The 13,282-nt window shown below is 39.1% G+C and overlaps 1 protein-coding gene across 1 annotated transcript in view; it reads right to left on the bottom strand.

The window, feature by feature from the left end:
- GDPD1 (glycerophosphodiester phosphodiesterase domain containing 1) overlaps positions 1–13,075 on the bottom strand; it is a 50,285-nt gene extending 37,210 nt beyond the window's left edge. Inside the window, exon 1 of the mRNA XM_045773439.2 lies at positions 12,837–13,075. Coding sequence (XP_045629395.1) covers positions 12,837–12,978 — 142 coding nt within the window. The 5' untranslated portion in view covers positions 12,979–13,075. The remainder of the gene's footprint in view (positions 1–12,836) is intronic.
- Between the last annotated feature and the right edge of the window lie 207 nt (positions 13,076–13,282).

The raw sequence follows: 13,282 nt of genomic DNA, 5'->3' as shown, positions 1-13,282 counted from the left end.
TTTGAGTTGCTTTTTGGCTGCACCAGGAAGAATCAAAGATTAAAGCAAAGCCACAGCAACACAGAAAGTTTAGAACCTAAACATGTTTTTTAAGCTACAATATCTGCTTGTCATAGGAAAGACAGAAGAGGACTTGGTACATATAAACCTCCCCAGAAACAGTTAAACCATCTCCTCTACATCCCCATACTCTCTTATGCATCGCTCTAATAAGAATTTATCATATTATATCATAAATTATTAAACTGACTCCTTTTCTATGAATTACTAAGAAGTGGTGACTGGTTTTAATCCCTTTGGTTGAAGGCAATACAGTGCAGTAGTTGAAGGTGGAGTTAGGATCTTTGCTCTCAGATCTATTTGATATTTGCATGACCTTGGGAAAGTTACAAAACCTCTCGGGGGCCGAGCTTCCCTATCTGTAAGAATGAGGGGTGCCTGGCTGGCTCAGTCAGTGGAGCCTGAGACTCTTGATCTCAGGGTTGTGAGTTTGAGCCCCACATTGGGGGTAGAGATTACATTTAAAAAAGAGAATTAAAAAAAATTTTTTTATTAAGTAAACTCTACCCCCAAAGTGGGGCTCAAACTCATGACCCCAAGATTAAGAATCACATGCTCTACTGACTGAGTCAGCCAGATGCTCCCCCCCAAAAATTAAATCTTAAAAAAGAAAAAAAAAAATGAGGATAAAGATGGCACCTATCTCATAGAATTGGTGTAATTAAATGAATTTACATGTCAGGTGCCCTAGGTCATGAATTCAAAAAATGAGTTTTCCTGTTTCTAACAACTTTTAAGTTACGGTGCATTTTACAATGGATGCTGTGTAATAGTTTATTTGGCAAGATTTTCTGTCTCTTAGCAGCATATTAAATATGTGCATTTTAGGGGCACCTGGGTGGCTCAGTCAGTTAAGTGTCCCACTCTTGCTTTTGGCCCAGGTCATGATCTCAGGAGCCCGAGATGGAGCCATGCCCTGGGCTCTGCACTGGGGGTGGAGTCTGCTTCAGATTCTCACTCTCTCCCTCTGTCCATCCCCCACCTCGAAAAGAAAAGAAAATGTGCATTTTATAACTAACAGCATTAGATTTAATGAAATAGCGAATATTCAGTAAAAGTAAAGGATAATTATTATCATTACTATTGCCACTATTATAGTAACTGGCGCTTGGTGAATGTCCACTGACTGATGAGTGAATAACATTGGAATGACAAAAAGGACACAGATAAAAAGTATCTAATTATCTAATATTATATAGATGAGGTAGACTCAATTAACATAACATGCTAGCCATAAGTTTTAGAATCTTTTAAAACTAAAAGATTTCAGTATTACTAAATAATTAATGGAATGCACAGGAAAAACACTTGGGAAATACTTTTCCAAATACTTCAGAAAAACAGCCAATTTCTTTTTAGCAAAAAGAAACACTTCAAGTTTACGGTACTGTTCAAGTATTAGCATTAAAATGTTTCACATACAATACCATCTGGACTTATTTGTGAGAGTATTAATATTTTCTTCTTTTATATTGTTAGGCAACCTAATTAATAATCAATAGAAACACAAAATATGAAGAAATGAATACATTAACTGGAATGTTCTAGAGTTCCATAGTTTAGTAGAGAGAAAGAAATACCCATGTGAAAAAAAATACCCACTTTGATTTTAGGTTTACTTTAGTTACTACAGTTGATGCACAATAGAAAACAGATGAAGTAAATCTGAAGATTATAGCTTTTGTCAAAATAAGTGCTCTTTAGAAAAAAAAGTAAATGCTCTTTTGAGGTTAAATAACTTTTTCTTTTTTTTAATTTTATTTATTTATTTGACAGAGCACAAGCAGGGGGAGAGGGAGAAGCAGGCTTCCCGCAGAGCAGGGAGCCTGAGGTGGAGCTTGATCCCAGGATCTCAGGATCATGACCTGAGCCAGACGCAGATGCTTAACCGACTGAGCCACCCAAGTGTGTGGTTAAATGACTTTTAAAAACCTAGTTCGTGTTGGGGCACCTGGGTAACTCAGTTGGTTAAGCCTCTGACTCTTGATTTTGGCTCATGTAATGATCTCAATGTGGTGAGACTGAGCTCCGTGTAGGGCTCTGCACTGGTGTGGAGTCTGCTTAAGATTCTCTCTCTCTCTGCCCTTCCTTTCTCTCTCTCTTTTTCTTCCTCTCTAAATAAAACCCAAAAAACTAGTTGGTGTTTTAATCAAAAACTGTGGAAATGTTATATTCAAATAATCAACATTCAAGAGCAAAACACTCTAGAATATGACCAAAAAAGATAAATAGTGCTACTAAAATGGTTATTAGTAGGTTAAATAAGTTAAACTACTGACTGCTTGTTGTTAACTTATTAACCAAGGAAGTCAAATGGACAAAGAAGCCATTTTAGAGCTCTCACTGGCCAAACCTGGGACAATGTTAGTATCAAAATAATGGCAGTAACAGATGTTGACTCCTTCCAAAAAAAAAAAAAAGAAAAGAAAAGAAAAGAAAGAGTTGAGCCCATTTTATTTATTTTTTAAAAAGATTTTATTTATTTATTTGAGAGAGAGAGCGAGCACAAGTTGAAGGAGAGGGAGAAGCAGACTCCTCAGTGTGGAGCTGATGTGGGGCTCGATACCAAGACCCCGAAACCACGACCTGAGCCACCCAGGCGCCCCGAGCCCATTTTAATAAACAGACTTAAAGTCTGATGAGGAATGGGATATTTATGTAGTTTCAAAGAACCGCCCTACAAAAGTACTTATTCTTTACAAAGGAAAAAAGAGTAGCTTCACAATGGAGAAGTCTGGCAGACACCACCTTCCACCTTCACCAGGAGATTAAAGTCAAATAAATATCATTAGCTCCTTCCAGTTGACTTATGTCTCTTTCCATTTTCTTTGATTTTTGGCACAATAAAGCAGTCAGTAGTTAAACTTAACAAGTCAAATAAATAGCAGTTATCTCCAGGTGGCTGGAATACAAATGATTTCTAATAAGCATTCTTCCATGTCTTACAAGCCCTCTACAATGAATATGCATTACTTTTAAAATAGAGAGGAGACTCAAAATCAAAACATGGCATTTGCCTGGAACATTCTCTTCACCACACCCTCCCAGTATTTCTTAACCTTAACACCAGAATGAATTCTATTCTCAACTCCTCCATGTAGTACTTCCTTATCACTTCAGATTACAATGATTCTTTTTACAGTCAATGCCTTAAACTGTTAATTCCCAATTATTTTGGTCTTGGGATTCGTTTACTAAGTACCTCAAAGAGCTTTTGACTATGTGGGTTAAAGATTTTATTTATTTATTTGAGAGAGAGAGAGAGAGAGAGCGTGACCAGGGGGAGGAGCAGAGGGAGAGGGACAAGAAGACTCCACACTGAGTGCAGATCCTGAGGCCGGGCTCCATCTCACCACCCTGAGATCATGACCTGAGCTGAAATGAAGAGTCGGATGCTTAACCGACTGAGCCACCCAGGCACCCCTTGATCATATGGGATTATCATTATAAATACATAACAGAAATTGAAAAGTAAAAATGAAAAAAAAATTAATCTCTACATCCAAAGGGAGGGTGGGGCTCAAATTCACAACCTTGCAATCAAGAGTTACATGCTCAGGGGCGCCTGGGTGGCACAGCGGTTAAGCGTCTGCCTTCGGCTCAGGGCGTGATCCCAGCGTTATGGTATCGAGCCCCACATCAGGCTCCTCCGCTATGAGCCTGCTTCTTCCTCTCCCACTCCCCCTGCTTGTGTTCCCTCTCTCGCTGGCTGTCTCTATCTCTGTCAAATAAAAAAAAAAAAAAAAAAAAAAGAGTTACATGCTCTACTGCCCCCAATATTAAAAATTTTTAATTTATTTATTTGAAACTATACAGTAATAAGCCCATTATATGTTAACATAACTTTTTTTTTTTTTTGGTTAGCATAACATTTTTTTTTAAAAGATTTTATTTATTTATTTGACAGAGAGAGACAGCCAGCGAGAGAGGGAACATAAGCAGGGGCAGTGCGAGAGGAAGAAGCAGGCTCCCAGCAGAGGAGCCTGATGTGGGGCTCGATTCCAGGACTCCGGGATCACGCCCTGAGCCAAAGGCAGATGCTTAACAACTGAGCCACCCAGGTGCCCCAGCATAACATTTTTTGAAAATTAACTATCTTCCATAAATATTTAATGAAGAGTGGCATTATTTTACATTTTTGCAAATCTCTTTAATGCTTTACGGAAGGCAGCTACATTCTCATATCTGCTTTATGTATGTGTATCGACCTTCACACAGATAGGTAGTTGGAAAAGAAAGATTCTTTTTTGATACTGCACCAAAATTTAACAAGTGGTAGTTTCTTAAAAGTTACTTGCAATGTGGAATCTGAACCATATGAATGACCTTTTCATACTTTATTAAATGAAAATCCATTGGTTCATTTTAAACTTTTTTTGTTTTTTTAAGTAGGCTCCATGCCCAGCGGGGCTTAAACTCACGACCCTGAGATCAAGACCTAAGCTGAGATCAAGAGTCAGATGCTCAACTGACCCACCCAGGCGCCCCTAAGTCCATCTTGAACTTTGACTAGATCTTTCACCCATGCATGGCTTTCTATCATGGAAAATACTCATTCACTGAATCATGGTGATCTTCTAAATACCGACACATTTCACTATACAATATTTTTTTAAATCACATTTGTTAATACCTCATCAGGGAAATCTTTAAGAAGCCTATCAAGCTCGCAGTGAAAGATACAAGTTTTCCAAATTTCTAATTTTTGCTTGAAAACTCAAACGTAATCATTGGCACTGCCTTAGCTTATTTTTCTTCTAATGACAGACTCATTTTATAATTTTCAAGAATGTATCTGCTGAACACTCAAGTCTGAATAACCAGTTTCAGTTTTTTTTAAGTAAAAATGGTGTTCTGGGGAAAAAATAAGGGCGAATTCAGCTCACAATTCAAATGATTGCACAAGTGCTTTTCCTCAAAACAGTCACCATTGTACTTTGATATGCAACAAGTGTTTTGTATGTACTTCCAGTTTTGTCACACAAAATATTAGAAGTTATGTGTGGGTGGCTCAGTCAGTTAAGCATCTGCCTTCAGCTCAGGTCATGATCTCAGAGTTCCAGGATCCAGCCCCATGTCTGCTCTTTACTCTGTAGGGAGTCTGCTTCTCTCTCTGCCCCTCCCCCGACTCATGCACATGTGCTTGCATGCTCTCTCTCTCTCTCAAATAAATAACATCTTAAAAAAAAAAAAGTTATGTGTACTCAGGGTGCCTGCCTGGCTCAGTGGGTAGACTATGCGACTCTTGATCTCAGGGTCATGAGTTCAAGCCCCATGCTGGGTGTATAGCTTACTTAAAATTAAATTAAAAAAAAAAGACATTTGTTTCAAAAAAAAAGTTATGTATACTCAACAGTTGAAATTTAATAAAATAATTTTTATTACTATATCAAATATATTCTTAAGTGAAACTTCCTTTTTTTAAAAACTGCGAGTACATGATGGTAATTGTTTGTATCTGGGTGTTAGGTTCATGGACTCTTAATACTTTCGCCTATATTTGAATTGAAATGATCTTCTGGTTTGGGGAAAATGAGTTAGGAAAAAATAGGATAGAGATTCAGTACTCTGAAATAAATTTTCCCACAGTTAATACAAATTTTACTAATATTTACAAAGTCTGCATATTTGTCTTTTATGTCTGCTTTCCATATTAATTTTAATTGTTATTCATTTAAACCTAGCAGCTTAAGAATGAAAACATTATTACTTAAGATCTTTGATTTTATGTTTATGAAATTAGTAGCCAGTATTAAATAAAACAATGAAAAGACAATCAAGATATTAATAGAAGCCACACACATATATCATTTCATTAAAAACCCCACAACCAGAAAAAAGTTGGGTACAGTCACATAGCCAACGAGGGGAACTACGAGTTAATCATGAGCTGTATGATTTCAGATCCCATGCTCTTACCAGCTTCTATGCTGCCATTCATAGAACACCTTTATTTCAGTTTTACAGGTAAGTTATTCATATTGGTCCTTATTCCCATATTCTTCTTGTTTATAAAGCTTGAAGATAAATTCCACAATGATAACACCCACAAATTACCTATTAGATCCATATGGTGAAAGCCTGGAGAGTAACCAAGGGACTAATTAAAAAGTATGCTATTCCTCTCTAAGGAATTATTATTTGGTGGTAGCTCTTGTCTCATGAAATTATCTGAACTCCTTTTCTTTCCAGTTATCCTATCATTAATAGAAGCGTGCTTGCCACAGTTTTCCTTTTCCTTCAATAATCAGTTTAAACAATGCCTGGCTTTGCAAATCATCATCTGACATAGAAACAAATGTTTAATTTTTAATTAGTTATTAAATTATGAAATGGGAAAGAGAAGAGTGTCACAGATTTTATATGTTGTCCTAATATGTTTATAATTCCTCTGCTTACATCATACTGCCTCCCTCTTCCAGCTCACATTTTTCACTTTGACAAATCCTTCTCTGAAAAGTCCCAATTCTATTTATTCATAGTTTCACTGTATACTTCCCACGTTTTCATTCTATATTAACTTTTCCTCTCTTATATAGTGCTTCATAATTACTTCGTAATGAGTTAATTTCCTTCCTTCCTTCCTCCCTCCCTCCCTCCGTCTCTCCCTTCCTCCCTTCCTTCCTTTCTTTTAGAGAGAGGGCAGGGGGAGGGGCACAGGGAGAGGGAGAAAGAGTTTCAAGCAGACTCCACGCTGAGCGCAGGCCCTGACAAGGGGCTCAGTCTCATGATCCTGAGATCACAACCTGAGCCGAAACCAAGGGTCAGAGACTTAACCAACTGTGCCACCCATGTGCCCCATGATCAGTTAATTTCTGATAGGATAGGAAAAGTAAAGGAAACACTCTCTTTTGTATGTTTAATTAGATTTAAATACTGTGAAGGAAAGAAATACCTGTTTAGTTTTCTTTTTGTCTCCCAAATGTTTTATATACCAATAAACATTTTAGAGTTGTTTTATAGAGATGCTCTAACCACCACTATTATTAACATCTTTGTATACATGATAAATGGGTGATGTTTATAAAACCAATGACAAATATGACCATGTGCATCAGCCACACGCAAAGAAACCTTCAAAATTAAATATTTTCTGATAGTGGAAAAGACAGCTTAGTGCAAATAGAACACATCCTAATGTGAGATATGATCCTATCTCAACTCAAAATGAAATCATTCAGTAAATCAAGCAACAAAATATGTTCCTTCTTCATTTCTTTCCTTTTTTTCCTTTTTCCTTTTTTTCTTTCATTTTCTTTCTTTCTCTTTCTTCCTTCCTTCCTTCCTTCCTTCCTTCCTTCCTTCCTTCCTTCCTTCCTCTTTTTTTCTTTCTTTCTTAAGACAGAGAGTCCACGAGCAGGGAGGAGGGCAACGGGAGAGGGAGAGAGAATCTTAAGCAGGCTCCACGTCCAGCACAGAGCTCAACATGAGGGCTCAATCTCAAGACCCTGAAATCATGACCTGAGCTGAAATCAAGAGTCAGGAGCTTAACCAACTGAGCCACCCAGGTGGCCCCTTCCTTATTTCTAAATTCATTTGTTCATTCAACATTTATAGTGTGCCTTGGAAACAGTATATATGATTTACATAAGAGCATAAAGAGCTTGTAAGGAGTAGAGATGGTGTATACTAAGAGCATTTCTCAATATGGGTTCCCTGGAACAGTGCAGACTTGTTTCTGTATCTCGAGAGGAAAAAAACTGGTGAAATCTGTATTTACAGGTATAAGAAAAAATTAAACACATCAATAGCACAGAAGGATATTCAAACTGCATATTGATACACAGGCAGCATTTACCAGGTAACTACCACATGTATGCTCTCTTCAATGGTAAGTGGTTTTTGTTATGTACCTGGTCATAATTTCAATAATTTTTCTATAATGATATTTTTATATTTAATTTTTCAAAATTTGTATACAATTTAAGACATATATATCTTTTAGCCATTGCTGAAAGTAAGTACATTTTAGTTTGCTTTCTTAAGCAGGAAAGTACTATTAAAAAAATGATAAACGATTTCATTGCTAATAAGGTGTCAGTAGGAATGAGTGGATCACTTGAGGAAATGAATGAAGAAAAGTCCTTGTTGAGGGGGCGCCTGGGTGGCACAGCGGTTAAAGCGTCTGCCTTCGGCTCAGGGCGTGATCCCGGTGTTGTGGGATCGAGCCCCACATCAGGCTCTTCTGCTATGAGCCTGCTTCTTTCTCTCCCACTCCCCCTGCTTGTGTTCCCTCTCTCGCTGGCTGTCTCTATCTCTGTCGAATAAATAAATAAAATCTTTAAAGAAAAAAAAAAGAAAAGTCCTTGTTGAAAGGGCACCTGGCTGCCTCAGTCGGAAGAGCATGTGACTGTTTTATTTTTTTAATAAAGATTTTATTTATTTATTTGACAGAGAGAGAGCATGAGCAGGGGGAGAGGCAGAGAAAGAGGGAGAAGCAAACTCCCCGCTGATCAGGGAGCCTGATGAGGGGCTCGATCCCAGGACCCCAGGATCATGACCTGAGCCAAAGGCAGACACCCAGCCGACTGAGCCACCCAGGTGCCCCAAGCTTGAGACTCTTGAACTTGGGGTTGTGAGTTTGAGCCCCTTTAGGGTGTAGGGATTACTTAAAAAAAAAAAAAAAGAAAAGAAAGAAAGAAAGAAAAGAAGAGAAAAAAAGTCCTCATTGAAAAGTGAGGAAGAGTTCCCTGAAAAGAGGAGTGAGGGAACAAGAAGAGAAAGAACTGCTACCCTGACATGGAACATGTTTCAGGATGCAACTGCAGAGTGACACTTCTGGGACTCAAACTGATGCTTCAATTTCTTCCTTGAACATCCAATTAAAGTTCAGGACCCAGAAGCAGCCAATGTCCAATGGCAAACTTAGCCTCAAACTTATTACTTACCAAATCATTCTGTGGTAGGATACCCAGATTGTGACAATACTCTGTCTCAAGATCAAGGGTTAACGATTAAGAGGGAAGGTGGGGATTTCATGGGTTGGAGATTTTTTTTATTCTTTGGCCACTGAACCCTAACACATAGACTTTTTTTTTTTTTTTTTTTTTAAGCCTGTTGCTTACTACCGTTCGGCTCATGGAGATAGATTAAGGAGTATTAGAGTATGTTATTTCCGTATTTCCCTGCAATCATACCTCTAGCCAACTCAGTTGGCATCTGAAATAAATGTATATACACTATGATTCCAGGAGGTGCTTGGGTGGCTCAGTTGGTTAAGCATCTACCTTCAGCTCAGGTCATGATCCCAGGGCCCTGGGATGGAGTCCTGCATTGGGGTCCCTGCTCAGCGAGGAGCCTGCTTCTGCCCCTTCCCCGCTTCTGCCCCTTCCCCCTGCTCATGCTCCGTCTCTGTCTTTCTCTCTGTGTGTGTCTTAAATAAATAAATAAATAAATAAATAAATAAATAAATAAAATCTTTATATACACTATGATTCCAAATATCAGAAAATAGGTATTTAAAGGATATACTTCAAAATGTTAACAGAGATTATGTCTGGATAGTAAAGTTTTAGGAACTATTTTTTTTCTTTTTTCATTTCTATATTTTCCAAATTTCTACAATGAACATGAGTTACTTATGCCATTGGAAAAAGTATTAATAAAATTCATGCTTTCAAAGAGAAATTAAGAAAATGGCCTTTGAGAATATTGCTTGCTCTCCATTTGATTCATAGGGTATATCTTTGATCTGATTGGTGTTCCATCAATACATTATAGTTATAAAAGATGTTCTTGGTCAAATAAATTTAGGAAATACATGGGAGGGATCTAGCATGCAGTATTAGCAGACAATAATTTATTATTTTAATTATGTTAGGATCTGCACTAGAAGCTAGAGACAGAAGCATTAATAAAATCTGAAACCTCCCCTTAAGGAACTCACAGTCTAGTAAGGGAAGCAGATGTATTAACATATCCTATTACAATATAATGTAATACAATGTGTGCTCAAAAGAGGCAAGAACAAACCTACAGCATTTAATTTTTGAAACATTAATTTCCTCTTTCAAGGACAATCAATCTTAGCAAAAGCCAATATGTTAATTAAAATTTTGAAAACATTAAGTATAGGGTGATCTTATTCCTTCTCAATCAACTCAAAGTTCTATAAAATACATATGTGGATCCCTGTATCCATGCTCATATTTCTTTTTTTTTTTTTTAAAGATTTTATTTATTTATTTGACAGAGAGAGACAGCCAGTGAGAGAGGGAACACAAGCAGGGGGAGTGGGAGAGGAAGAAGCAGGCTCCTAGCCGAGAAGCCTGATGTGGAGCTTGATCCCAGAACGCCGGGATCACGCCCTAAGCCAAAGGCAGACGCTTAAGAGTGCGCCACCCAGGCGCCCGCCATGCTTATATTTCTAAACAATTTTACAGTTTCAAAGTGCATTTTATATACCTAATCCTCCTAATAACTCAAAGACAAGCAAGGCAAACAGACCCCATTTATAAGATAAGAAAACTAAGTCTTCTTCCCAAGGCTAACTAGTGGTCCAGAATCTGACCCAGGTGGTAATGCAGACATCATACAGTTACAGCAATGCTGGTGTATATACTTTGTAACATTGATCAATGTTTCGGTCTTGGAATGGTCATACACCTGGTTTACGCGAAGTATCAGGTATTCGAAGTTAGGGCAATAGAGAATTAGCCCAAATGTTAGTAATATACACAGAGAGACTAGTGGCTGCTGTTGGCAGTGTCCAAGACAAAAATAAAAAGTAAGCAAGGAGATAACTCCTTCCTCGACTATTATTTTCCAGAGACTTAGTATCTTGAGTTACAAAGTATTTTTAGTAAATATATCCTCGATTACTCTGGATTTAATTGTATTATTTGGTGCACATACTCAACAAATGCATAGTAAGCACTAACAACATAGGAACATAGGTGCATTAGGACCATCATACAAGTAAATAGAGTCAAGTCTATTTAACAAGATTCTTATGACTGTTTGTTATGTATCTTTGAATATACAAATACTGATCCCATATCTGCAAATAGCAAATGGTTATTTTTATATAAGGGGTGAAAGTGAAACAACTGAAAATGACTTTATATCTAGGGAAAAATATTTTTAAAGTATTTCTGACAGTAAGTGAGAACTGAAGATCCAGCTTATCCTGGTTTTGATACTGGCTACATTGATCTAGCACACATTTTTTAACCTCTATGGAGTACCAGTTTTTTTTTTCACCTGTGGAGTGTCACAAAAATTCAAAAATTAACATGTATTTCTTCTAAAATAAAATTGAGATCATCCACAATGACAGTTTAGATAGCTCTTTAGAGGATCTAGTTTTGTTTTGGTTTGGGTTTTTAGTAAGCACATTTTTCTTTTTTTTTAAATCAGTAAACACAGGGCTCCTGGCTGGCTCAGTCAGAAGAGTTTGCAACTCCTCATCTCAGGGTGGTGAATTCAGGCCCCATGTTGGGCGTAGAGATTACTTAAATAAATAAAAAAGCTTAAAAAAAAATTCCAAACAAGTATCTATGTATCAAATAAGCATTTACATGGCATTTAGCCGGAGACCTCTTAAGACCCTTGATTCTTTTCATGAGTAAGAAGACTAGCGTAACTACTGAAGTCACGCTGTAAAACTATGTTTAACATAAAATTGTACAAATTATACAGAAGAATACTAATGTATTTCTGTCATACTTAAAACTGTATTCCTGGCCAATTCTTGTCGGAAAAGGTGTCATGGCACTAAATCAAGTTTTAGAGTGTAAACTCCTAGAATTTACCAAGTATTAGAATTAGACTATAAATTCCAAGCAGTTTTAACCTAATTTAACATTCATCTGTATAGAACAGTTAAAATTGATTGACTTAATTCAATTTCACAGCATTTTGTGCATCATGCTTGAAATGAAATAAAGGGAAATTACAGGGTGGACTATCTAGGCTCCTTTTAGTAAGATACTTTTCCAAGAAATAACTTCTTTGTTTTCTTTAAACAATACAGTCCTGTCATAAACTATATCATCTTTTTGTCTTTAGGAAAACCAAGTGTCATTGTTGAGGTGCAGGTGGAGCTAAAAAAGAAAAAAAAAAAAAAAAAAAAAAAGCAGGTGCAAGGTTTGCTGCCTTAAGAACCCGGACGCTCCAATTTCTGTCCCAATCCAGCCCAAGCTCTAACTGTGACCTTGGGAAGTGTCCCCAGGTCAGTGACCAGGTTTCCCTCTCTTCTCAATTATCAGTGCTCAGAGAGGGGGACGGGGTGGGGGAACTAGCCCCCAGGGACTGCAGACAACCAGGCTACAGCACGCTCCAGGTTCACGCAGTTCCTCAACCCTCGAAGCTCGTCGCCCCGGATCTCCCTACAAGCTCAGCCAGTGGCTCCGCTCAGAGCAGTCTGTTCCGGTTCCCCCGCGGGGTACCCCGGCTCTGCTCCGCGCTCCCCCCACCCGTCTGTGTCTCGCTGCTAGGAAGGGACCTCGCGATCATCCTTCCATCTGCCGAGAAACGCTCCATCTACCCTTAATTTTCACCCTAGTCCTTCCTCCTTCAGAGAATACCTGACACCGGTGCACTCGACAGATCCCCACCATGGCTCTGTCTCAAGACCCCTTATCTTCCCCTCAGGAGACCTCCCCTTCACATCGCCTTCACCTCCAGGGAGCCCTCTTTCGCATACACCATTCTTCCTCAAACTCTCACGCATTTCCACCCGCCAGCCTTTTGTAGGGCTCTAAAGGACCCTCAGCTCTAGTGGGGGAAAAAAACCTCCCCCACCTCCGCCATCGGGATCTGGGGACCCCTCTCACCTCCGCGGTGAGAGATGTGTTTACTGAGGAATCGCTGCTTCTTTCTCGGGTGCAGCAAGGTCGGGTATTTGAGCAACAAGAATGAGGTCACCAAGTACCCTCCCAGGGTGGAGAGAAGGTAAAAAGCCGCGGTGGACGACATCTCAGCCACCGTGTGGCAAGTCTCCCACCTCCGGGCCCTCTGAACTCCGCTGCGGCGGTCGCAACGGCTGCGGCGGCGGCGGCAGCGGCAGCAGCTCGAGGTCTGCTCGCCCCCAGCCGGTGCCAGCGGTGCAGCGCACTTGTCGGCGCCAGCCCTCCACGCAGGCGCAGCCAGACCCCAAGCGTCTGAGCAACAAAGGGGCTGCGGTACGCAGGCGCGCTCTGGCTGCTGGGTAGGAGCCTGCAGAGGTCCGGTAGTGAGCGTTTTTCACCTAGCTCTGTGGTAGAACCCGCAGTGGTTCAGA

Source organism: Ursus americanus, chromosome 23, assembly GCF_024610735.1.
Source record: "Ursus americanus isolate L20-20 chromosome 23, mUrsAme1.1.p, whole genome shotgun sequence".
NCBI classification, from domain to species: domain Eukaryota; kingdom Metazoa; phylum Chordata; class Mammalia; order Carnivora; family Ursidae; genus Ursus; species Ursus americanus.
This window is presented reverse-complemented; position numbering and strand designations above follow the sequence as displayed.